Source organism: Aethalodelphis obliquidens, unplaced genomic scaffold, assembly GCF_003676395.1.
Source record: "Aethalodelphis obliquidens isolate GAN/ISIS:26980383/991018 unplaced genomic scaffold, ASM367639v1 scaffold4, whole genome shotgun sequence".
NCBI lineage: Eukaryota > Metazoa > Chordata > Mammalia > Artiodactyla > Delphinidae > Aethalodelphis > Aethalodelphis obliquidens.
In genome coordinates, this window is record NW_020837948.1 from 7,859,575 (window position 1) to 7,886,599 (window position 27,025).

Sequence of the window (27,025 nt, forward strand, 5' to 3'; positions counted from 1 at the left end):
AAGTCACTGTTGCAGCAACCAGTTCACACACTCTGACCAGCTTCACTGAAGTGCAGCCTGACAGTGCTTCACCTCAGGCCTGCAGTACATTACTTCTTGCTTTCTATCCAGGGGACAGAACCTGTTTGGGACTCATCCATGTGCAACCTGGAACTGTGGGAATTGACACCTGTGGGGCTGCCTTTGACGAATGGGGAATGAAGGCCAATATGTAAATGCTTTCCCCTTTCATCATAGTGCAGACGGTTTTGAGATACATTTCATAAGGCTCCTGAGAAATCCTGGCTGGATGGAACAGTGCCCTTGGTGCTGGCCATCCTGATAATGCATCCTGGTATTGGGTCTCCCTCCTTCCCTGTTTCCTCCCCCCATCCTTTACTTCTGCTCCTTAGAATCTTATTCCCAAATAAATTACCTACCTTCACAGAAGCACTGGCCTCAGGCTCTGCTTTCTGAGGAACCCAGGCTAAGACACTTGTGCAAGAATGCTGCCTCAGTCCATAGTCAATAGAGTGAAGGTCTCTAGTACATGGGGATTAAAGTTTAGCTTTAGAGACTAATCATAAACCACTGTTAGAATTAGCCCAAGCTGATATAGAGAAAAGTGATGTGATGGTGTGGCATGGCTCACCAAACTGTGGAAATAAAAGTTGTGGGCAGTTGTTATTATTTAAAAAAATCATTTAATTTATTAAAACATCTTCATTTCCCAAGGCACTTCAGTAGCTTTCACAAAAATACTTTTTTGTTTTTAACCAGGTGAAGCATATGCTTTAGAAGTACCATGGTAGCATAATCAGAAAAGGGAAGACAATTTTACGCTGAACACAAAATATCTCCCAATGTTACACCACTGAAGTGAGCAACTCTGAAAGACTGTGAACACGACTTAATTTTCTTCTTTGTAATTTGTTTCCATGATTAAGTTTCATGAAAGGAACACACACAATGATGTCATTTTTGGCACCCAGAAAAGTGCTAGTAACTAAGGCTGGTGAGGCCTTGCATAAGTGGCAACTGTGGACCATTGCCAGAGTGATTCTGGGTTGAAACAAACAGAAGACACAAACCAGGAGGCTAAGGAACCAGCCTTTCCTAAGTCTATTCTGAAGTGCAAATAACTTAAGGAGAAAAAAAGACATAATAACAAACAACAAGCAAAACACAATCAAAATCCATATTATAGTTTTGGGAGAAGAGACAAGTTCGCTCGTCTCTCTTTCTCATTGATATACTTCCTTCAAACCATACATCAGAAACCATAGTAGCTAGGAGACTTGATTCACGTAGTAGTGGAAAACAAGAATAGTAGATTCAGTGATGAATCTCTTATGGACCTGCACAAGACCAGTGCTTTGACCAGATGTAAACAAGTCTACCCAGTAGTCACTCTGAGTGGTCCAAGAGCTCATAAGTTAATGCACTTGTCTCTGTTCTGTATCTGCTGAGTCCTCTCCATATGAAATACCTCTAGGTTTCCCCAGACTTGTGCTCTCCTGCCCTGGGGAAGCAACAATCCCATTTAATATCCTTTGTAACTGAGAAAGTATGAGAAATCAGACTCCCTGTGAAATTATTTCTTTTCCTCTAAAGTGCACCATTAGTGGGAAACAGGGAAAGGATTTTTTGGCAGGGTGAGGAGGTGGAGAACTAGACCCCCAGTTCTATCAGGGGCCTTTTCAGGCAGTCTGAAATTAAAATGTAAAGTTTTAATTCATATTCTTCCAAATCCTACTGGTTCTAATGAGTAGTTAACTTCTTAGGAAGTGCCAAGTCCATCACTGTAATAGTTAGGATTTACCCAAAGTTGTCCGTCAGTAGCCATGGTGTCCCTGGAGGGAAGGTGGTGCTCTAGGACCATATGCAGCTGAGTCTGGGTATCCATCGGTGAGCAAGGCAGACACAGCGTCCGCAGAATGAACAGCAAAGACCTTTGCCACTGAAGGACTCAGTGTCTGCACAAGCCACTTCTGACAAGACGGTCTTTCCTCTTTACCTTCTCACTGGAGGTTGTGTTAGAAGCCTGTGTTTTTAAGGACTGTGGGGCTTCCTTCACCATCTTTTAACATCCTTGTGTGGCTTGGAGTTTGCCTGTATTTTATTCTAGAAGAACAAGCCAAACAAATGTTAGAAACAAATCTTAAAAAGATGCCTACCAGTCTCAAAACAAACAAAAAATGCCCCAGAGCTGAGGTTATCTCACTAAAGGGAAAATATCATACAGCAGATTCTGAAAGGTTTCTTCTTGTCTCTGTACTATCCGAGTTGCTACTGCTGTCGAGATGTTCATGGTGACCCAGTGGTCTGGGTCTGGCCAGAGAGAACAGGCTGTAAGTACCCGGCCATGTCTGATCCTATTATGGCTAAACTAGTCCATGGCGTTTCTGAGTTCGTGGGGAACTCTCTGCCAGGCCCAGACCCAGTGCATTAACTTTGTGAAGAAGGAGGCCCCCTTACCCTTTGACCCTTAGCATCTGGTCAATGGTGTCTGGGAGTGGGGTGCCGAAGCTCTCTGGGAGGAACAAGGTGAGGATGGCTGTCAGGATGGTCAGACTCCCCATGAGAATGTAGGGCAGGAAGCGGTCGTAAGCACCTGTGGCAAAGCAGACAGAGCCCCAAGCCGGGAGTGCAGTTTGACATGGTCTCTCTCCCTCCCTTTGTGTCCCCAGGACTCTAACAGGGATCACCTGCCTTCTCAGCCTCAGCATCTCCCAGTCTGAACTGCCATATTGGAATCTTGCACCTAGGCAGGTCACAGAACCCAGAGTTGGCACCGAGCAGCAACACCTCGGTGCAGGGGATGGGTGCAGCCTGGGAGGATGGGCCTGGGCCATTCCTATTCCTATTTCCTTTTTATTGGCCGTGCTGTGTGCCATGCGGGATCTTAGTTCCCCGACCAGGGATCGAACCTGTGCCCCCTGCACTGGGAGCAGTGGACCACCAGGGAAGTCCCTCTATTCCTATTTTCTAGCCAAAAATAAATAAGTTAATCAACAAATTAATTTAAAAAAACCCAATGCAGCCAAAAATTAATTAATTAAAAAACCCCACAAAACACCCTATTTCCTAATGCTGGGTTTCCAAGGAACTCAAGGTATGTGTCCAGGGATAGGAATAACTCCTCCACCTCTCCAGATGTGTCACAACCCACTCGATTTGTCTCCAGGCCAGATCAGAAGGTGTTTCTGCTTGTCAGGTCTATGTAGCATGTTCACAAAGCACTCTGAGTACTCCCAAGGTGGGTGCCACCCGTCCCCAGAGATGTGCCAGCTAGGCATGTGCAGGGGGACAGCAGCTGCTATGAGGAAATAACTCTGAGAAAGATAAAACTGGGGCCCTATTACATAAAATGGTACGAGGCAGATCTTTGCACAGTGTAAAACTGCTGTGTTAAGTGCTTCAAGTTACAGAAATTCTCGGTTCATCAGACCTCTAGAATAGACATCTTTCCCTTCCTGTTCCTTATAAACTATGATTCCAAGAAGAAATTTCCCCAATTAGTACACTGGCTCCCTAAACGACACTGCAATTTCTTAGGATAGGGGAATTACATTCTCTGATGGAAGGCCTGGGAAGGCTAAAACAGATACAAAAACCCTCAACTGTCCGTCCATTTCTAGCTGTCTATAGGTTGTTTTCCACATGAGCGCTTCCACCACAGTGCACCCAGACAGGAACCTTCTCCAGGCATAGATCCAGTATTGGATGGATCCCATTTGCTGAGTGTGCTTGCTTTCCTGTTAACAAGCCATCCCCAGGTCGCATTAAAGCCAATCAGTGCTTCCACCCCATCCCTCCTGTGTGTGCTCGACCCACGGGACTTACCAAGGTAAATGAAGTAGGGAGACAGGATGCTGCCCAGGCGGGATGCCGTGGAGCTGACTCCCACGCCCATGTTCCTGACCACTGTGGGGTACAGCTCGGCTGTGTACACGTAGACCATGGAGAAGGCAGCAGTGACTCCAAACTTACCCACCATCACCAGGATGGTAGCCAAATAATACAAGTCTGAAGAGCAAAGGGAAGGAAGTAGGAGAAGGCACCAACCCAAGGCACACTGCTACTAGTTTTTTGCCTGAAACAGACATACTTTCTCCCTGGGAAGGGTGGGGGAGGAAAGTTTCTATAACTTCCTATTGTGGGATAAGGGGCTTATGTCCCTCCAAGTTGATTACCGAGAGGAGGCTGGGACCTGCAGCTGTGTGAGGACATGCTCTTCTCCTCAGCCTAAAGACCACCAGAGTGAGCGAGCCCCTCAATAACCCAGAGAAACCTGCTCTCCAGTCCAAAAGTCATTAAAGACATGTGTGTCAGAGGGGGCAGCTGGCACCCCAGAACCTCATGCTGCAGGCACTGTGGAATTAACTAAGGATTTGTGGATGAATGGGAAGTTCAATTATAACTCACTTCACGCTTTCACTCCATGCAACACTTCACAGACCAGCAGACCCTCATGAATGATCCTCGGATCTCTCCTGCTTACTGTGCCAATGAGGAGATGCTGTGAGTGGCCTGTGGGTCTCCCTGAGCTCTGGTGTGAACCTCTACATACATTCCTGGGCTCCCAGCCATGCTGCAGTGGGTGCTCTACCTGTGCAGAGTGTTGCCAGCCTCAGGGACCCACAAATGATTACCAGAGGTCCCCAAACCCATGACAACTCTCGGTACCGTGATGGACATGAGGATCCATAAACCGTTTTATGAATTTTCAGAGGGCTGCCTCCTACCCTTCTGTGGGATACCAAGATGGTTTTACAAATAAACTCCTGCTACTGGCCTGTGAGAGCCACGCTGTGGCCTGGCCCTGCCCTTTTTCCTCTCCTCATCTCTTACCAAGTGTGCCAGGCTAATTGCCTCCTCAGGGTCTTGGCCTTTGCTCTTTTTTGGCCTGAAATGTTCTGCTCCTAGACTTTCTCATGGGTTTCTCCATCGTTTCATCTGTTTCTGCTGGACTTTCCCCTCTTTAGGGCCGCTGTCTGTGACCACTCTATATAAACTAGCTCTCCATTGTCCTTCAGTGTCATTATTAAAGGTAACACAGTCTGTACTATAACAAGCATTTTATTTACTTGTTTGTTGTCTGTCTCCTCAACTGGAGTCTGAGCGCCAGGAGGGCCTGGGGCTCTGCCCGACTCCTTTACTTCTGCACCGTCAGCCCCAAGCAGAGTGCCTCCCCCACAGTAAACACTCCACACCTACTTATTGAATGAATAAATGACTAAGATGGGGCCAGGTTAAAAAGACATGGGGATGGCCCTCTTTCCTCCCCCTCACTCTGCAAATAAAAACACACACATACACATTAACTTGGGTAGAGAGTACAATCAACCGTCAGCCCCACAAGGTCACTCTCCCTTCTCCCCCAAAGCCCAGGCCATGATGACTGTCTGGTCCCAGGAGACACTTTCTCTTGACTTGTGGGCTGAGAACACAGATATGCAGGCGAGCTGTAATGGCATAATTTTATTCTCTTTATTAATTGGCTGAGACAGTATGGTAGAGACTGAGTGACTCAATGGATATCCCAGACTGCAGACATGTATGGTACCTACCTGGGGGCACCAGCTGCACGAAGAGAAGAACGCTGCCACCCAGGAAGAGGGCGGTGGCCATGGAATAGCGTCGGGGCAGGTGCTGCAGGAGCAGCCAGGCCAACACATATGCTGGGACTTCAACCACAGCCGAGAGGAAGCAGTTCAAATAGACATTCCCATGCAAGTTAGGAGTGTCAAGGGAAAGCCCAAAATAGCCCACTGATATGGTCATCCTGAAACAGAATGCAGAAAATAGCTGGAGAAGTGGCATCCACGTGCCTCCCAACCTGGACGACTTTTAAAATATAATTATTGCAGGAAATTCAAAACTATCCTTACCAGGAGGGCAGCAGATTTAACCCTGAGTCCTACTTCTTAGAAAGAAAGATAACTTCCCCCGAGACCAGGGTACCTTCTGGGTCAGAGCACTTTCAGAGCTTTCTAAACAAAGCGTTCCAGCAAAAAGACATATAATTCAGATAGATTCACTTTGTTGGAAAAAAAAAAATCAAAAACCAAAAATACTCCAACCTGCCTTTCGGCTTTAAAAATCCTAAGCTAAAGCACTCACAAAAGCCTATTTCCCTACTCTCTGAACCTCCCAAATCCAACAATTGCAGAAGGAGCTAGGGTATGAGTAAGGAGGCAGATAGCAAGTGGGGTGTGATAAGACTGATGAGATAAAATAAGGAACAATCATTAGGTCAAACATTTAGAGAAAGATCCCTGGCGGACCCTCTGGGGCGACCAGCCAGGAAGAGGCTGGTCAGAAGCAGGTGACCCCAACCCCACTGGACTCGTGGGGAGGAGAGGGAGCTCCCAGTGGGCCATCTGCATGCCCCCCGCTGCCCCTGGCCTAGACCCTGTCCCCAGTAGGCATTCTCTCTATTGATGGTCAACACTCTTTGGCAAACCAGACCAGTATGAATCAGACTGTTTTTAACTCATCTGCAGGTTGAAACCACAGCTGGTACAATCAGGGAAAAGGGCATGTACAGGAGTCCCTGGGAAATCCAGAGCAGGAGGGGTGCCTGGGTGAACCATGGAAGGGTGACTCATCGCAGGCTGGCAGGTCTGTGGTGCAGGCTGAAAGCTGGTTTTGTTTGAGGCCGACTCAGGGGCGGTGCACTGCCCTAAGGGATCCCGTGCCATTCCTTGGAAATGGGTGGCTGGCTGCCAAGGCTTGGTGACTCCAGCAATAAGCACTCTGAGATGAAGTCTGCCTTCCTCCCCCGCAGGCTCAGGTAGTCACTTGTAATCCCAAGGGTCTGGCCACTAAGCAAATGCTACCTAGGCACTCGGATGTGTTCCTTTTCTCTGGTAAATCACAGATCCCTCCCTGACACACTTGGTGAAATGCCTCGTTAGAAGGAACCTGACGAGGACGTGTAGGCCATGGCTCTGCCTCCAGGACAGTCTCCAAACATCCCAGAGGGAGGATGTCCTGCTTCCACATTTCCAGAACATACTTAGCAGCCTCTATAACTGAAAGGACACGGTGTCTTCACTTAGAACTTCTTAAAGGCCTCAGTCACTGTCTGATGCACAGGCAACAGGAACACCTAAACTAGGGACCCAATGTGAACAGCGATTTGCCTTCTGACCTGGAGGGATCCCCAAAGATCCCATATCTTCCCCCCAAAGCCCCCACAACAGTTTTCGTTCTCCTCTTCTGAGATTCCGTTAAGAACTGGGACATGCCCACTTCTTTTATTGCAAGGCACATCCCTGCCACTTTCTGATGACACAGGCTTTCAATTCTGATCTGAGATGTCTGCAAATGCGAGGCCTGACAGACACTGCCAGAAGCTTTGTCTGGAGGCCTTAGGTATGTCTCACTTACGCACCACAGAATTATGGACATGATGGTGACCATCCGGATATTCTGGGTTCGGAGCAGATCCAGAATGCTGTGAGACTGCTGTTTCTTGGAGCTTAGGTCTTGTAGCTGCAGGAACAACATGACAAGGGTACGGGACGGAGAGGAGGTTGGAGACTCAGAGACCCAAGAACATACTTGAAACCCTGGCATCTTAGCTTTCTGCGTCTCCGAGTTGGGGAGTGTTTTATGTTTCTTGCTTGAAAAGAAGGGTATGTATAGTGACTATGTCTTGGGCTGCAGAAGGCTTCACCGGGCCTTGTGGATAACAAATTAGTGAACGAGAATGAGGAGGAAAAGTAAGTGACCAGCCCTTGGTGCGATGCAGCCAAGGAGGAGGCCCAAGCTGACTGCCCCCTCCCGGCAAAACCTCCAGCCCCGTCAATGGCCACATTCCAGGGAGGCCTCTGCGCATTCCTTTCCAAGGCTGGCTCCCGGCCCCTCTGGGTCAGAGAGAGAAACTGGCTGTGTAGTTTATTGATATTATATTTTAAAAGAATTAATGTTTTCAGTCCTCATACCATGTAGTTACTGGTCTACTTCCAAGGAAAAAAGTTTCAGATAGAAAAACAGGAAAATTGACCTCAGCTTCACTCTGAGTAACTTCCTATGAAATCTGGCACAGCCAAGGACATTAATAAACCACACATCTAAACACACTGATGTTGCTTTCTTAAGCAAACCCAGTTTTGGAGTTTGTTTTTCCTGAGTTAGCAGTTCAACGAAAGGTCAACTTTTGACTTAATGGATCCCCTGGAATACCCTCATTTCCACAAAGATGCCAGTGGGACTTACGGTTTCATCCAGACTGACCTCTGCAAAGCTACAGAGGCCACCTCACTTAAAAGCCCTCCCTGCCACCTACCCCTCCCTGAGCTTTTGTGCACCAGAGTCCTTTCTAGGATGTGCTGAGTGGGATTTGGTGCTGGGCCACCGCTTAACCATGAGGCCGGCAGGGCTGTCAGTGGCCAGCAGCTTCTTTGCTGCCTATAATAACCGGTCTCTCTTTCCCAAGCCCCAAGTCTGCATCTGCATGCCTTTGCGCACTGCGGTATGACTGACTGCTGGTGGCTGTTCTCACAGCCAGGACCTTGTCTTCCTGTCAGAGCAGGGACACACTCCAGAACCCCATCAGCCAGTAATGACAATTTCTAACCTCTTCTCAGAGGCATGAGACTGAGGAAAACCGCTTGCTGCAGAGGAGGTGGAAAGAGAGGGAACAGGAAGGAGAAGCAAGACCCAGGAATCAGGCAGAGCCAGGAAATTACTCATGGCGCGTGAGAACAGGGTTTGCAGAGAGGGGTGGGGTAGGGGGAGGGCGGATATCAAAAAGGACCTGGCTCCAAGACGATAATCAACAACTCCCCGTTGGTGGGCGGAAGGAGACAGGACATTTCTAACTCCAAATCTATTTTTGCTTCATACCTTAGGTACTTGTATTATTTTTTAAGATGAGAAACAACCTAAGGTGTAAGAAACAATGATTTCCCAAAATGCCAATTTCATGAAAGACCTGTTAACTCATAAAGAGTTTTTATTATTAAAAGTAATGGTTCGACTGTATGATCACTTAGAAAATAATTATATAAAGTATGAAAACCTAAACTCCACGGAAAGGTGAAGGAGTTTACGCAGTTGGCACCTTCTCAACTTCTGAATTTTAACAGGACCTGCCTTGGGGGCAGCTGGGGCTTGGGCGGGGGAGAGCTGGGCTCCCGTGTGAAGGGAGGGCTTCAGGGCTGTGTGGTCCTACCCTAAAATCATGGTCACGGAGGCCCTCCCACCAGCTCCGGCATGGTGCTCACCTCACTCGAGTCAAAGATGGTTGAGGGTGCAATGATCCCATTGATTTTGGCAGCCCTGCGGATGATCACCTCTGCCTCTTTAAATCGGCCTTGAGAGATGAGCCATCGGGGGGACTCAGGGATGAACCTGGAAGTACAAGGAGCAATCTCACTGAGGCCTTCCCGTCCCACAGACCAGGTGGAGCATAAGTGGAGGTGGGAAAGGGGGTTTCAGAACCAGAGCTAGGTTCGAGGGATGTTTGGTGTTTCCAAACCAGAAGCTAAGAGGTGCACCATACTAGAGCCAGTAAGTACGAGCTTCTGATTTCACTGGAGTACACAAAATTTACAGGGGCCGACACACCATGATGGGATTCCTCCCCTGGCTGGCCACCTCCATTTCTGAAGAGTGGTGGTGCCACCTGCTGGACACTAAGTAGACAGGTGCAAAATGGGCTCCTGAAGCTTGGCTTCTGTCATGGGCTGAGCCCGGTCCAGACCCTTACCCTGCCGAACTCCCTTGCTTGTGCCTGGCATCCACAGCAGCTTTTGCACTGGCCTCTTATAGCCTCTAGTTTTTCCTCACTCTCCCCCCTCCCCCTGCCCCGCCTTGATTCATCCAATTGACTCTCCATAAGGCACTTAGGTGTTTTGAGACTTTATGGATCTTATTTTCTACCTCACGAGGCAGCCCCTGCCCTTAGGTCATAACTAGGACTCCCCTGTACCATCTCTGCTCTGTATCTTCTCCTACTATGCTCTGCAATGCTCTCACATCCAGGTGGACCAGTGATCTCACCATCCCCACCTGCAAGGGGCGATTCTCGCCTCAGCCCCTCAGCTGTGTTCTCTTTCTCCATATGGAACGGTCTCCTCTCCGCCTGTCCAACCTCTATCTTGGAGGCTCAGATGGAGCCTGGTTTCCTCCACCCAGCTACCCTGAGGACTCGCACAACGTGCTCCCTCTTCTCCCGGTGCCTCTGGCACGAGGGTGCGGCAACATACAACCAGAGCCAGGGCCTAAGCTGTCTTGTCCTGCAGTCTGATAGCTTCCTGGAGCTTATGCTAAACTCCATCGTCTCGCAGCTACTGCTCTTTCCTCTCCTTGCACTCCAATCAACCCAGCACAGGGCTGAGAACAAGTCTGTTGATGTCTTGGGGCTGTTTTGTTTTTGGCTTTTCTGAGTATGGAAAAACATTCTGAAACACCTTATAAAGACTTTAAATTTTCTGTCTCTGTGAGCCCAAATGGGGATTTGTGGGTTGCTGCTGCCCCCTAGTGAAGGCCAGATAGAAGACATCCTGCTGGTGGGCACCACCGGGCACAGGGCCACACACTCACTCACCACCACAGTGGGAAGCACAGCACCCCCGGCACCGTCAGCGCCAGCAGAAGCATCCGCCAGTCTCTGATGAAGTGAGCAAATAGCGGCAGCAGCATGTAGCCAAATGCATAAAATATGCACACGCCCAACGTAGAGAATATAATACGAACTGACTTGCCAAGAATTTCTGTTCCTGTTCAAAACAAGGGAGGAGTCATGTTAGTATCTTAATTCCGGTTATTTCCTTATTAATCTTCTTGTGTGTAATTTTCAACATACAGATAAGAAAGCAGGCAGAATTATCTTGAAGCTTCCAAGCCCTAGGGAGGGATGGGATTCTGACCACCTGCTGCGGGTGCCTCCTTGTGGCCTCACGGCGACAGTTCTCTCATGAAACTGTCATCACTTCCTGAAGCCCTATGCTAAAGATGCCACGTGAGGCCTCACTGAGGAAGGAGATTCATTAAAGGGGAAGTCACTATTAAGGCCACACATGCTGACTATTACGCTTTAAGGAAAAATATTTTATCAACTGTGAAGAGAAACAAATAATCCTTTTAACAATCAACCCAAGAAACCCAAAGACCAATAAGCTAGAGTTAGATGCCTCTGAACAGTGAGACTGGCAACTTTTCAGTGAGAGCAGGCCAAAGCCCTGCAGTGTGGACTCAATTAAAACCCTGAAGGTCATGTGACTAAAGCCCACTCCTATCAATTCATTCTTGCCAGTCGATTTCACTGGCCACTATGTTTTGCAGAAGAGGCAGTTTTCTTCCTTGGTGAGCCTGCCAATCATGGCCCTTGCTCCTCATGTCATGCCTCCCTGTTTCCTTAGCTACCCCAGCCCTGGGCAGAGGCAAGTCCTATTTTTAAGATCTTAGGTGAATTCCGGCTAAATGGCCATCGAGTACTAATGAGACCAAGGTGCCACACCTCGGGGGCCAGAAAAGAACTGGAAATCAGCAGTCAGGCTATTGGGCTGCTGGGGACACAAGGCTAGGCACTTGGCAGACTCAGTTTCCCTGACTACTAATTGGATTCATCAAGAATCCCTGGTCGGTGTTGCCAGAGACCACTTCCCTTGGAGGGACATCACAGCTGTCTCCAGAAAGCGGGTGGTGGGATGATGGTGAAACACAGGATCAAGTACTCGACTCCAAATTGATGGCCATACCCAGGACAAATGCTGCCACGTAGTTGGAGATCTGGCCCATGCCTACAAGGAAAAACAGCATGGCAAACATCTCAAAGTTCTTCGAGAAGATCTGCAGGAAGCTGAAGCCAGTCTGCATGCCCATTGTCACAAACAGCACATTCTTCCGACCAAACCTGGGAAGGAAAGGAGAGTAACAGAGAACCAGCTGGGAGAAGGCAGCAGGAATGGGCCCCACCAAGAGGGGCTTTCCCCAGAGTCATTTCAGGGAGGGGTCGCAGACACTGCTGCCAGGGCAGCTGGTGCAGGTGCAATCCTGGCCTCTCAGTCCCTATGCTGTTACTCCCCTCCCCACTCACCAGGACCAATGTGCAGCTTGGGCACCAGGGTTGCCCAAAAGGCAGTGCCAGAATTAAGACAGTGATTACAAGGGATTGACACACATTCATTATACTTAAATTCACACATTCATCATTTATTATTTTTTTAAAAGAGCTGGTTTACTTTGGAGGATGATGGAGAAACAATTCATTATAAATGAAAACTGGTAAATAAAGGGGAAAACATTTGTCCTGACTTTTCTATGTAAACTATGGTGAACAGTTACCAATAACAATGAGGGAGAGTATCATTTCATAAAAGTATTCCAACTATTAAATGAAACCAAAGTGATAAAACTAGAACATCATCATTTTACAACCCCCGATGAATGAAGAGATATGGGCGTTGTGTTTCAATGACTGCTAACATCATAAAGAGAGACACTTGAACATCGCATGACTCCTATAGTCTTTACAAAGGGGCTGAATCTGAATCTGATGAAGTCTCTAGATCCAGCTGCAATTTGCAAGAAATGCAGGGAAAAGAGGAATATGCTCAATTGTACCATAAGCATACAGTTAGCAAAATTCAAACGGGGAAATTCTACAGGTAGAACAGCCCAGGCAAAGAAAAGGATGGAGAATCCATAGGTTAAAGTAGACTAAAAGACATACAAAAATTTTTAAGTGGGCAAGACTAAACTTGTGTTTAAGGATGTACATTTGGACGATAAAACTACAAAAAACCCACAGGGAAGTGATTATTATAAAAGTCAGGCTAGTGTTTACTTATAGGTGAGGGAAGCTATTGTCTTTGGGATGGGACAGATGGATGGGGCTTCTGGGTGGCCAGCAAAGTTCTATTTCTTGACTTCGTGGTATTTATATGGTTATTCCCCTGGAATAATTCATTAAGCCTCATTTGTTCTGTGTGGTTTCTGTACCTGTGTTCATTTTCAAATTTTAAAAAATGTTGGTTTTTTGGGATTTGTTTGCTTTTAAAGACAGTGACACAACAAGGAGGAACAAGTCAACCTAGTTCATTCAACCTAGCAGATTCAGCTTAAGTCTGCCCAGGGTTAGCAGACACCTATTTTCATTCAATGAATATTTATTTGAACATCTATTATATACTAGTCATTACGGATGTATTTGAATTAAAAAAAGACACTGATTCTGCCCTCAAGGAGCTTATAGTCTACAGTTGGTGAGACAGACAGTAATCATATTTTAATCGAACAACAACACTGCTGAATGTACAATTACACACTGGAACAAGAGCACTGAAGGAACAGCATCCTGGCCCACAAGGGACACAACAGAGGAACCTATCCTGGACTGGAGGTAGGGGCTGGGGACGTGGGCATTCAGGGAAGGTCTCCCTGATTATGGGGCACTGAGACCAGACCCAAAGGAAAAGAAGTTGTTGACAAGGAGGAGTAGGGGAGAGGGACCAAGCTTTCAACGATATTCACAGTACAGTGGGGGAGGCCAATATTAATCATATGGTGTCATCTTTTATTTACCAATTTCTGATAGGAACAAGGAACCAGGGTAATGTAAACTGGGGACCCTGAGGAGGCCGCCTGCATGGTCAAGGAAGGCCACGGCACGCGGCTGGCGGGGGGCGGGGGGGAATTCTTCACTGTGACTGTGAGAAGAGCATGTGCGACTGTGGCTAGAGGGGCATGGTGAACACGAAGGGCAGCTGTTCAGTAGAGGGTGGCAGGAGCCAGACTGCACAAGACCTTCAGCCACAGTAAAGAGTTTGCTGCTTCTTCCCATTACAACAGGGTTTTGTTGTTTTTGATGATATTGGCATCTAGTAGATAGAGGCCAGAGATGTTCTAAACATCCGAAAATGCCCAGGATAGTCCCCCACAACAAAGCAGTCTCTGGCTCAAAATGTCAACAGTGCTGAGGTTGAGCAACCCTGACCTAAAAGGAGGCTCCCCTGCATTGTCCTGTAACAACAGTGCCCTGCACACCAACCAAGGGGAGGGCCCTTCCTACCCTGCTTTCCCTTCCCAAGGGCTCTCTGGATAGTAGGGAAGAGGAAGACTCAGGAAGCCCTTACATTGCTATAGTCCTTGGCAATCCACGGTTGGGGCCAGAAAACACTCACGTTTTTTTTAAGAAATATTTGTCTATTTTTATTCTTTGATATTTATGCATAAATTGTACATTTGTAAAATATAGAAAAGCACAGAGAAGAAAATAAAAATCAGCTGCATTCTCTGATAGCCACTAACATTTTTTTCTCTGTTTTTTTAAATTGAAGTAGAGTTGATTTACAATGTTGTGCTAATTTCTGCTGTATAGCAAAGTGAGTCGGTTATACACATATAGACATTCTTTTTTTATATTCTTTTCCATTATGGTTTATCCCAGGAGATTGGATATAGTTCCCTGTGCTATATAGTAGGACCTTGTTGTTTATCCATTCTAAATGGAATAGTTTGCATCTACTAACCCTAAACTCCCAGTCTATCTCTCTCCCTCCCCTCCTCGCCCTTGGCAACCACAAGTCTGTTCTCTTTGTCTGTGAGTCTGTTTCTTAGACAGGTTCATTTGTGCCATATTTTAGATTCCACATTAAGTGATATCATACGGTTTTTGTCTTTCTTTCTACTTAATTCACTTTGCATGATAATCTCTAGTTGTATGCATGTTGCTGCAAATGGCATTATTTCGTTCTTTTTCATGGCTGAGTAGTACTCCATTGTATATATGTGCCGCATCTTCTTTATCCATTCATCTGTCAATGGATATTTAGGCTGTTTCCATGTCTTGGCTACTGTGAATAGTGCTGCTATGAACATAGGGGGACACGTATCTTTTTGAATTATAGTTTTGTCCGAGTATATGCCCAGGAGTGGGATTGCTGGATCATACGGTAACTCTATTTTTAGTTTTCTCAGGAACCTCCATACTGTTTTCCATAGTGGCTGCACCAACTTACATTCCCACCAACAGCGTAGGAGGGTTCCCTTTTCTCCACACCCTCTCCAGCACTTGTTATTTGTAGACTTTTTAAGATGGCCATTCTGACTGGTGTGAGGTGGTACCTCGTTGTAGTTTTAATTTGTAAGAAATGCTCACTTTTAAAGTCTGTCAACAAAAGGTCAAACACACATATGCCTACAAAAATAGGAAATATCAGCTACTTCTTCCCAGAGTTGTGCCTCCCTTCTATTTCTGCACATAGAGGTAACTCAATGACGTCAGATAAAATGCTTTGACAGCCCAGGATTATTTTAATTGCTTTTGACTTTTTGGCTTATTCATATTCCAACAAGGAGTCCTATATAAAAAAAACCTGATATTCTAGACAACTCTGGAGGGCATGGATCCACTGCCGTTAGGTAATCTGTTTGGCTTAGGTTTTTTTTTGTTTTGTTTTTTTTTTTTGCGGTACGTGGGCCTCTCACTGTTGTGGCCTCTCCCATTGCGGAGCACAGGCTCCGGACGCACAAGCCCAGCGGCCATGGCTCACAGGCCCAGCCGCTCCACGGCACATGGGATCCTCCCGGACCGAGGCACGAACCCGCGTCCCCTGCATCAGCAGGCGGACTCTCAACCACTGTGCCACCAGGGACACCCTGGCTTAGGTTTTTGAATTGGCTCACTTAGGAGTAAACTGTCCATCCCACAGAGCCCTGGGCCTTCCAAGGGGGTGCAGACAAGATTGAGGGGTGGTGTAGGGAGCTGAAGGTAGGTGCTGCAGCCAGAACAGCCACATTTTTAGCTATTTCATTGACTGAACTTAAACGATTCTATTTAAAAGATGAAGTCTGCTGGCAAAAAAATGTTTAAAGGTTTGAGAAACCCTGTACTAGCCCTTCTGAAGACTAAGGTGGTCCTCAACATACACATCAACTTTGTTTCTACTGTTTCCTCAGGAGCAGATCTTTGGGAACTTAAACACTTTCCTCAGGTAATCGTGGTATTACACGGCTCTGAGGCCAGCTCACAAAGATCTCCCTATCCCATGACACAGCTGACCAGAAAAATGCACTGAGCTTCAACTCTGTAACTGGGGTACCTCCTCCTAGTCTTTCACATGAAGGTAATTCCTCTGAGTCTCAGCTGCCACCCAACCCTGTGAGAGGGGGATTCCCACTACCCCTCTGGGAGGGCCTCTAAGCTCCGTCCAGGGCACGCCCTCCTCTCACTCTATACTGTTCCCAGGCAATCTCATCCACTTACGGGGCTTTGATGAGGGTTCTATCAACTGACAATTCCCGAACGTGTTTCTCCAGCCCAAACCTCTCACGGAGCACCCTATCCATACATCCAACTCCATACTCCATTCCTCCTATGAGACCCCTAAGTCTCACAGTTACCCCAAATTCAGTATGTTCAAACTGAACTCAACATCTTCTCCTACAAACATGGTCGCCTTCCAGAGTGCTTTGTCTTAGAGAAGGGTATCGTCATTGACGCGGCTGTGCAGGCCAGAAGTCTCCCTCCCCTCACTTCCCATGTCCAACTCATAGCCAAGTCCTGTTGGTTTTACCTCCTACCACTCCTCCCCATGTCTACCGCCCTCAGCCTAGTCCAAGCCACCTTCATTTCCTGCATAAAGGATTGTGATAACCTCTTAATTGGTCTTTCCACAATCCTCCTTGTTTCCTTTCAATCCTTTCTCCACAAAGCTATTGAACAACTTTGTAAAAATGCAAATCTGATGATGTCACACTCTTAAAAGCTGCCCACTGCTCTGTGACAAAAGCCCAGACCCCTGTCATCTGCTAAGCCCGGCCTGCTCTTCTGCTTGGGCCTCAGCCTGCCTCGCTGCTTTGTCTCTATACCACTCTCCGCACCCCCACCCCCCACCCCCCACCAACACTTTCTTCCAGTTCCTAAAGTGTGCTATGCCTTTGCTTGAGTCTAGGCTTAAGTACTCTTGGCTCTCTTGCCCAGAACACTCTTTCCTCTCTTCACCCCTTTAGCTAGCTAATTTCTACTCATCTTTCAACCCCCAGCACATGCTTCAATGCTTCACCATCTCAGGTCTCCTCTGTCAGACCCTCTCTGAGCACCCTGCACTTCTCCGCTGTATCACTTACCACCACAAAGGATAACAAGTACTTCCCTCAATTCTTTAATACATTCTGCCTTGCTAGAAAGCAAGTTCTAGAAGAGCAGGCACCTGGAACAGTAGTCCACACAAAACAGAGGATCAGGACTCTGGGCCCGAATCCTAGCTCTGCCACTTGCCAGCTGTGTGACTCTGGGCAAGTCATTTAATTCCTCTGGGCTTCATTTTTCCCATCTATAAACTGAAAATAATAATGCTTCCCACATCATAGGGTTATGAAGATTAAATTATTTGTTGTTTCTTTTCACTTGGTACACAGTGCTCATAAGAGTGAATGGCACATATTAGATGCTCTGTGTTTATTAAATAAATATAAGTAATCAGCTGATGCTTGCTGCTAAGTTAAGGGTCTGGGGAAGCAAAGGCCTTTCCCCTAAAGGAGTAAGTGTCTCAGGCTCATCTAGAATCATCAGTCAGTGGTCACAGCCTACTTAACTCTTTAATGCTCATTGGTGACTGTAGGAATTTGTCCCTTTTAAAAATCCCTAGATGACACTCTGGAAAAGACAAATCTAGTGAGAAATGCACATATTTCTTATGAGGAAAGACTTCTCAAGTAACGACATTAGTCCATAGACGCAAACATGCCAAAACATCACTTTGCATGTCTGCTGCAGGATAAAATGGCTGTAGTCTTAAGGCAAGATGACATTCTCACCCTGAACTTCTCTATTAGAGACTCCCCCTGCTGGGACGATGCTGGGACTCCTCTCCACTGGGTGACCCAGTGTGGCCAAGGACCTTGCTGAAGGCTGCTCTTCTTGCCATGGGCTTCGCTCACAGACCCTGAAGCTCTGGGGTAACAAGACACAACATAATAAACCCCTCTGAGAACACCATGGAAACTATGGAACTGTTTTCCCCAGAAAAATGCTCACATACAATCTCTAAAATTCTGTATGGGATTTCCAGAGGAGATGAACTCCCTAAGCCATGGACTTTGAGGTAAGAGCCTTGGAATTACACAAATAACCTGCTTATGGGTCAAAACAGCACACTTCCTGATTGCTGAGAAATGCCATAACCACAAGCCTGTTAGATAAAGGGAATCAGCCCTGTGGACATAAGAGTTCTGCCCATCACACTGCCGTTGGCTAGTGAGACCTCTCACCTTGAGGAAAGAGCAATGGTTTGGGGAACACAGAGGCAGCCACCTATGGAATGCCCTAAGATCTACAACACAGCTGACATGCGTGTGTGTGGTGTCTCCCTCTCCTAAGCTTGAGGATGCCAAAGAGTTACGCTCACCCAGGGAAGGCGAGCAGGCAGTGCAGAAGTAAGTTGTGGCATATTTCCTGGTCAACTGGATCATGTGTACACTCGGCTGAGGTTGTTTCACTCAGCAAGCATTAGTGAGAGGAGGTTGCTGGCTCTCTTTACTTGGTCTGGAGTCTATACTATAGATGTGCCTTCGCCTTTTTAAAACACACAGCCCTGGGCTGACAGAACACTACCTTGCTCTGTGCTGAGGTGCCTTGCAGCTGCAGGAGTAGACACCCACCTTACCTGTCTGAGAGCTGCCCCGAAATGAAGGAGCCCACCAGCACACCCCCGAAAAACAAGGAGACCGTGAGCGGGGCCTTCCAGTCGTCCTCACACACCAGGTTCCACTGAAAGAGGAGCAAAGGGATGTATCACTCACTTCTTTTTAAAAATGTTTTAAATGTAAGGCTTCTTGGAAAATGGAATCAGAACATCCTGCATCCCTGCATGCTCTGTTTACATTACTGTAAGGGTGTGTGAGCTCACTGAGGCAGGCGATGGCTCGTCGGGCAGCAAGGCAAAGAGCAGGTTTCCCCTCACAGGGAGACTGACCATCCTGTTTTTCACAGCTCTTAGCCTCATTGTTTTGCTACCAATTTGAGACGGGGAGACAGGCTGGGAGCAAGTACTCTGCCCATGTGCCAACCCAGGAGGAGGCGAGGCCTTTCGCGGTCGCTTCTAAGGACCTGGGCTGAGGCTGGGGCTGTGGGTGGGGCAGGGCACCCTTTCAGTGGGGTTCAGGTCATTGGCAGGGGTGGCATAGGAGTGGTCCTGGAGCAGGGCTCTGCAGCTCTAAGGGTCAAGGCTTCCAGTGAGGGACTGAGGCCAGAGGGCCTGGTATGCACCATCTGGATCTGTTCCTTCAGCTCTGCTCAGGCTTCAACTCTGGGCCAGTGACCCCTGGGTCCTTCTGCTGACATTTAGAGCTGGGATCCCTGATGCTGTGCCAACACTAGGCCCAATTACAGCCAAGAGCTCTGAGCTGGCAGTCAAGAAGCTGGGTTTTAGCTTCTACTCTACTGTTAACTAGTTACCCAACCTCAGACAAGATTTTTCCCCTCATTGTGCCTCAATTTCCCCATTTGTGAAACAGTGATGGGGGTGTGGGGGGGGAACAGGCTACAGTGCTTGAGGTTCCCAGTACCCAGTGTAGAGTTCCAGCTCTAGTTAGCACGGAAAGAGGTCTATGGGCATGGGGAAGCACCTGAACACTCAGACATTAGGTTGCTCCAGCCTAACAAGGGCCAAAAGAAGGAAGAAAAACCAAAATAGGAAGCTTGGTGGTCCCCAGAAAAATGTTTCCCGCAACAGAGAGGTGGTGCTCAGTAGTAACCAAGAAGGCTGCCTTCTAGGGAATTTAGACCCTGGCTTGCCTGGCACCAGGCTGCAGGCCTGCCCTCCATGGGGCCTGCTGGCTCCCGGGAAGTGTGCGGCTTCCAAGAATAAAGCATCTCTTCCAGGCCAGGGTCAGAGGGAAAAGCAAGTCTGCTTTTTGGCCCTGCTGGGCAGTGTGTGCACAGTGCCTCCAGGCACCTCAGAGGGGGTCAGAGGGCAGCCCTTAGGGTGGACACAAAGAACCCCTGCAGCTGATGATAAGAGCCACATACCTGGCTCTCCACTCTGGAACAAGCATGCACGTTGGATGGACTGAGAATGGGGTGGTGATCCCCACTCCAGGAAGAGTTGGGGGTTACCAACTCCTAAATCTAGAAGAAGGCCAGACTAGCAGAAGTCAAGCAAGGAGCACCAAGGCCCAATCACTCAGGCTATGGCAGCCTTCCCACCTCTGCAGCCTCAGCCGTGCCAGCACCCAGATACCACCTCCCTTCTAGGAGGGTGAGTGCTCCTAGGGCAGCCCCCATCCAGACAGGGCTGCCGAAGTCAGGAAGGGAGTAGCAGGGGAGTCAGAGCTGAGGGACTTGGTGATGGGATGCTAGCCTCTGGGGGTGTTAGGCGGAGCTTCAGGACCAGACTATGCCTATTGCTGCTCTTGAATATGATGTGATCTATTCCCACCTAGCATGCGCTACTTTTGTAGCGACAGAAATAAAAAAAATGAATACAGTCAGTAGCTGCTTCTCAATAGGTCTCTCGTGAGGGTCGGGGACTGATATGGCTGTGCTAGACTAGAAACCCACACGGGCTTCTGCAGTGAGTTCTGGGGTGGAACACCCCCCCCCCCCATGCCAGGTCTCCCAATATAGGCTTCTAGGGACTTCTGGACTGGCAAGGCCAGGTGCCACCTGGAACCAGGTCAGACTATGCTCTGCAGGAGACAAGGTGACTGTAGTGCTCATCTTGGAATAGGTCCCCAGAGCATCTCTCCGGCTCCTGCAGCCTCACCACCACCACTTGGTCCAACTGGGCTCTCTATCCACTACTGACATTTCTCAACAATTCTCACAGCCTGGCTTTGGGCCCTCCAAAAGCAAGCATGGGTTAACACTTCTTTCCTCCTGGCCACAAGGGGCCTGTGAGTAGGGTCAGGAAAGATAACAGGTCTCAAAAAATGAACAGAAGGGCAGGCACGGGCTAGGTCCCACCCAGCCAACCCATCCACTTACCTGTCAACCACCAGATGGAGTGTAGTGGGCTCTTGGACTTGGCCTGACTCCTCCTTAAGCGGGCGGCAGGTGGAGCAGGGGGCGATGAGAAGCCCATAGAGTCCAGGCTATGTGCCCCGGGATTGTTGTGTTTATAGAGGAATGTAGTATTTCTATACTGAGCTCCTGGCTTGGCAGCTGCAACTAAAGCAGCTACAGACCAGCTCACTGACGCTGCCACTTGGTACGAAGGATGGGCTATACTGGCTGATGATAACAGGGATCAACCTTAGAACTAAATGTGTAGGTTTAAGATTTAGGTCATGAGTCTAGTATCCTTACCCCTCAGCTGGGTTAGCTATGAAAGCAGGCGCAAACTGAAAACATCTGGGAGTAACCCTTGCAAGGAGCCTAGACTTGCCACCCTTCCTGGTCAGAAATGTGCCTTTCTAGTGGTGGTGTCTTCATGGATATATATGTGTATGTGTGTATATCTATATCTATATCTATATCTATATCTGTATCTATATCTCAGAGCTTTTCCAACTATATACTTTAGTTATGTACAGTTTGTTTTATGTCATTTATACCTCAATAAAGCTGTTAAAATTTTTAAGAAGAAAGAGAAATTGTGTCTCTTGTACGCAGTATGTAATTGGTGCTACTTCTCAGTTATGGGAAGTAGAGAGGTGATGTAGTTCCCTGGGACTAAATGTCCTTACCTGTGAGTTGGCTGGAAGAAAAAAGAGATAGGGCCTGTGCCCACAGGGCAGAAGCTCTTCCCAGAGATGTACCTAGGCTGACCGCATCAACGGTCAAACACACTGGTAAGCACTACCTGCTACTGAATGCCATGTATTCTACACACATTTCATTCTGCCTCCTGCTGCAATTAACGGTGAATCCTTGCCCCAAGGCTGTCAGGGCAAGGAGAAGAAGAAGAAAAAGAATTTGCTACCATATCCTCTACAAAGCCTGGCAGTGCCCTGCAGAGGAGAGGCTCGGTAGCTGTTTGGTACCTATGTGAGTGAGTGAATAGATGGATAAAAGGACAGTCAACCTTCCGAACCATATTATACCTTGGGTTTAGTCCTTGGGCTTGGCTGCCCAAAGCCCAGATGAACCCTGAGCTTCATTCTCTAGAACAGATTATTTTCCTTTCTCCCTCACACCTTCTCTGTGACAACTGTCAGAACTTTGACCCAGGATGTCGGTTCTCAGCTAGCTAGAGAGACAATCAATCTGACCACTCATGGCCAGATGGGTCTGTTGTGACTGCACACACACAGGGCCCTTCAGGGACCCAGCAAGTGGCTTGCCATGAGCTGCAAAGGCAGGGAAAAGGGTCTGCGCTTTCCTAGAGTGAGGGAAGTTAGCAAAGGCATACCAGTGAGGCACAGCCTCCAGGTCTTTTTGGTCTCCCCACCCCAGAGTCAGCCCGGGGCCTGCCTCCCAGGTCGATGTGGCTTTTTCTTCAGGTGGACGTGGAGATAACAGTGGGGTCTCTCCTATTTTCCAAGACTACACGTGCATAAGGCTGATGGAAAAGCTGGTCCAGAAAAAGAGGTTCTCTAGGACAACAGGGAGTAAAAGTGTTGCGAAGGGTCAGGGCAGGGGGCTTCTGCGAAGCAGAGGCTGGCAAGGAGCAAGGGGACGCAGAGGACTGCTGGGTTTTGGCTGAAGAGACCCCACATCATGGGTGCCAGAAGAGTTAGAAGTTTCTAAAAGAACCTTTCCGGCCACAGGCTGTGCTATGGAGACACCAAAAAGCAGGTGTCTCAGACCCAGGTAGCCTGAGAAATCACCCAGGTTCCCCGAGGAGGCAGTCCTGGGCCAAGAAACACTCAGGTATTGGAGCAGCACTGCACAGTGGGGTGGCTGATTCCCCAGCACTCCAGGGGTGACTGAAGGGCTAGAGAAGGGGCTAGCCTAGAAGCACATGGACCACCAAACTATTCCTGAAACATGGGAGAACCACCTTTCTCACCTCATAAATAGTGTCCCTTTCTTTCTGCCAGTCCCAATGCCTTGCTGCAGATCCACGCAGGGGCAAGCCCCAGTTTGTGGAGTGGGGGATTACATTTACTTTAAAATATTCCAGTCAGTGCCTTTCAACCACCACTAAGTTTCCCTTCTATAAGTTAAACTTGTCTTTTTCTTCTTCAGTTCTCACACTTTAGAGATTTCAAAATTATTCATTAATCCATTCAATAAAAATTTTCCTGAGTACCCAATCTGTATCCAGCATCAATGTTAGGACTTGCAGGAGATACAGAGATGTTAAGTCTACCACAAAGTTTAGTACTACATGTGCACACATTAACCTCAACAAAGAAAAAAAATCAAACAGGAGACCTGAGGTTTTCATTTTCTGCTGAAAAACATGAATAGGGAGCTTCCCTGGTGGCGCAGTGGTTGGGAGTCCGCCTGCAGATGCGGGGGGCGCGGGTTCGTGCCTCGGTCCGGGAGGATCCCGCGTGCCGCGGAGCGGCTGAGCCCGTGAGCCATGGCCGCTGGACCTGCGCAACCGGAGCCTGTGCTCCGCAGCGGGAGAGGCCGCAGCAGTGGGAGGCCTGCATACCGCCAAAAAAAAAAAAACAAACATGAATAGGAATTCAATACCAGTGTACTTACAAACACTTCTATGATTTGGGGCAAAGGGCAGTCTTGCAGACATTTAGCAGGCACAGGACTAGCTGCAACGGTCAGCAGGCCAGGTCCAGGTTGAAAGAAAATGGGCCTTCGAAAAAAGGAGCTCTCAGAATGTTAATGCAACAGCTTCCAACAGTGACTGTTCACCAGAAGAGAACAAGCAGCCTTGAACTTAAAGTCTGGCATTCCAGCATCCTCTTAACAAAGGGCTAAGTAATATATTAATCTTGCCTCCCTGCAAAGACTGACAACCTGAAAGTAGGTGAAAGGGCACATAGCGCTTACAAAACTGTTAAGACAGCTAAAGAAATAGGCTAAATATATAAGAGGAAAGGCTGACATTGGCAGCAACATAGCTCAAGGACCCTTCTGGAACAGTTGGCCTTTGGGAGCTCATCAGTGCCATCACCACTCTCAGCCGAAGGCATGATGGGGGCAGCAAAGAAAGAGCAAATGACTAGAGTAAGTTGGGGACCACAGGGGTTAGGGAAAAATCCTAAGAAATGCCATGAGCTACTTCTGACTTCACTGCCTTTTCTTCCACAGGCAGCCAGAAGCAGAATTTGCAGGGACTTCTGAGTCATGGACTGTGGCTTCCCCTCTGTGTTCTCTCCCTGCAGTCTGAGGAACAGCCTCTACTTTCACAATGCTTGGCCTCCAGAAGGGTGACAGACTGGCTTCCAGAAGGGTGACAGACTCACTTGCGAGGCTAGGACCAAGGATTTGTGATGACTGGAAGTTTTCATACTCCATGCACTTGTCAGCCACAAGTCACAGTCAGCTACCTCCAATCAGTACCTCTTTTCTCAAGTAACAATGCCTGAGGACACTGGAATGATGTCACTTGCTCAGAGATCCCAGTGGGGCTCTTCTCTTACTCCTACTACATACATGTGGAGTAAGGAGGCACAGATGCTGGGGACATCAAATGTCCAAACATACAAAAAACAACACACACACACACGTCTGTTGGGGCAGCACTCAAGACTCCCCTGAAGGGTGACAACCCCCAGAAGCAACACACACAGGGTCTCCAGAACCCTTGTAAGCCCCTTTCAGGCTCAAGCGGGGTTTGCTGCCATACCAGGACCTGTGCACCCTGCCCTTCAGCCTCTTCTCTGTGAACTCTGCCCTCTGGCCAGGTTGTTTCTTGCTGTTCCAGACTTTGCATCTGCTGAGCTCTATACCCCAGACTCACTGAGAAGCCTCCTCCTCCAAGAAGCCTTCCCTAATCCTTGAACTCCTGATCCTGACACTCAGTGAACCCGGGCACCCTGGAGCCTATAAAGGAGTGCTCTTTTCAGTGTCCTGCTTGCTCAGTTCTGCTGAGACTACAGGGAGTTAGAGTGCCAGTGTCGGAGTATGATGCAAAGCACATCCACATGCATCAATAAACATCACATCATACATCTAGCTTTAATGATTGCAAGGTCACCAGGGGACAGACAAGGCCACCCAAAAGGAAAATCCAAGGGGCTGGGGCATGAGAAAGGTTTTCCCCCTGCTTCCTATGAACTAAGGTTGTATGCTTTAACTAAATCTGGCTAATGACATTTCCTTAGAATACCCTAAAACATTCCAGGTCAACAAGTCACCCTGAATGGATCTTCAGATGCATGAATCCTTAAAGGCTAGTAACTAACCCTGAGCAAAAGGTAAGCAATTCTTTACGGGGAATGACCAGTCATTTAGGGGTGAAGGTGGGTGGGGAAGGAGTAACTGGGAAAAGGAGCAAGAGACAGTTTTATAGCCATGCTTCCTTTAACTTAAAAAGTTTGAGAAAGTAGAGGGGCATTTCCCCTCTCTCTGAATAGATGCCAAAAGGCTGGAGGAAAAATGGTGACAGCTCCTTGGCCCAAGCTCTAGCTCTAGTTCTCAGCACTCCCACCCCCATCTAAAGTCTCTGACTACTCAGAATCTTAGAGTATCTACAAGGAGTCGCCAGGGCCTTCTTGGCTTCCTCTCTAAGATAGCTAACAGGATGGGCGGCCAGCCTGACACCCGTGCTGCGATGTCCATGATCTCTCTGGAAGTCACCACGAAAAGTTCTCCGGAGCCACCTGGCTGGACGATGACCATCGCCAGTGTGTAGTGAGTCGCGGAGAGGGAGTGACAGCATCCAGCGCTCACCTTGGCGGGTGGGGTGCACGACCTTTAAGACTGTTAAGGTCCTGCCTACTCCCCGGTCCCAGGCCCTGGACGCGGATCTGGTACCCACCTCGGTCACGATGGTGGACAGGTAGATGTCCCGGTTGAACTCCCAGCCATCCAGGCAGCCCTCTTGCTCCAGCTGCTCCAGGTCCACGTCGCGCCCCGGCTCCAGCCCGAGCGCCGAGAAGTTGACGATCGTCGCGAGCCGGTAGCGGCGGCACCTGTGAGGCACCTCGCGGCCGTCCTGCAGCTGCAGCGGGAGGCTGTGGTTGCGCCACACGCTGCTCAGGTTCGCTGTGTCCGGCACCCGACAGTGGTGCTCCGGGGTCGCCGACAGGAACACGGACGACAGGCCGTTGAAGCCGTTGGGGATGATGCTGGCGCTGAGCAAGAAGAAGATGAGGCGCTGGAAAGGGCCCCACTCGCCCAGGAAGGCGGTCACCTCGTCGTAGTCCCGCATTCCGCCCTCAGGTGCCCGCGCGGCGCGCGGCCGGGGGTCGGAGGACGCGGCGGCGCGCGGGGGGCGGGGCGGGGCGCGGCGTGCGCGTGCGCGTGCGCTGTGGGCCCCCACTGCGCGACCGAGCGAGAGTCGGACCAGTGAACGGCCCGCCGATTGAACGAGATCGCAAACTCCTGGCGCCGCCGCTGCAGCCCCGCCGAAGCGACCGGCCTTACATAGTGCGCAAGGCCGGGGCGGGCTCTGGGCCTGAGCCTCTAAGCCCTCCCAGGCCGCTGGTGGTGCGGCGCGGACGGGGGCGGAGCTGGGCCGCGCGTGACGGGGGTGGGCGGGCTCGGGCCGCAGCGGGCACCTGGGGCTCGGACCCGGTCTCTGCTCCCGCGTGGAGTCGGGCTTGGCGGGCCTCGGTGGGCCTATCCTTGAGTTTACATCCGAAGGAGCCCTGGCTGGGCTGAGGAAGGCCGCGAGACTCGTGACCTCAGCGGCGTTTGAGGCCGAGCTCGCTGGCCCAGCGCGGAGCCCGGGCGAGCCGGAAGCTAGGCTCAGGTATTAAAAATACTGCATCGCCCCCCCCCCCCCCCGCCCCGCCGCTTACCGAAGCCAAAAGGGGCACTGTGACTGGCCCAAGGTCTCGTTGCTAGTTTACTGCCCTTGACACCGCCCATTTTTGTAAGAGAGACCAGGATTATCTTGAAACCGGAACCGTTAACTACCCCAATGGAGAGCCTGGGAGCAAGGACTTAATTCGAATCCAAATGCCCTTTACATATTTTGGTCTGTAACAAGCCCTTTTGTTGTCCTTTAACTTCAAACAAATGTAAAATTTTAACTTCGAGATTATTGACGATCCCAGCCTAGGA

General features: G+C 48.9%; 1 protein-coding gene across 2 annotated transcripts; it reads right to left on the bottom strand.

Moving 5' to 3' along the window:
• Positions 1–669: 669 nt before the first annotated feature.
• SLC22A5 (solute carrier family 22 member 5) lies at positions 670–26,612 on the bottom strand. Of its 2 annotated transcripts, XM_027098036.1 has the most exons (10): positions 25,776–26,612; positions 18,606–18,709; positions 11,697–11,851; positions 10,544–10,715; positions 9,219–9,345; positions 7,382–7,482; positions 5,553–5,767; positions 3,826–4,008; positions 2,458–2,593; positions 670–2,103 (listed from the first exon to the last, which is right to left on the bottom strand). In XM_027098036.1, the coding sequence occupies exons 1-10, from the start codon at positions 26,166–26,168 to the stop codon at positions 2,016–2,018; spliced, it is 1,674 nt and encodes a 557-aa protein (XP_026953837.1). In that variant the 5' UTR covers positions 26,169–26,612; the 3' UTR covers positions 670–2,015. The 2 variants fall into 2 exon arrangements, with proteins under 2 accessions (XP_026953837.1, XP_026953847.1); XM_027098046.1 differs by lacking the exon at positions 2,458–2,593 and having other exon boundaries at positions 1,726–2,103.
• Between the last annotated feature and the right edge of the window lie 413 nt (positions 26,613–27,025).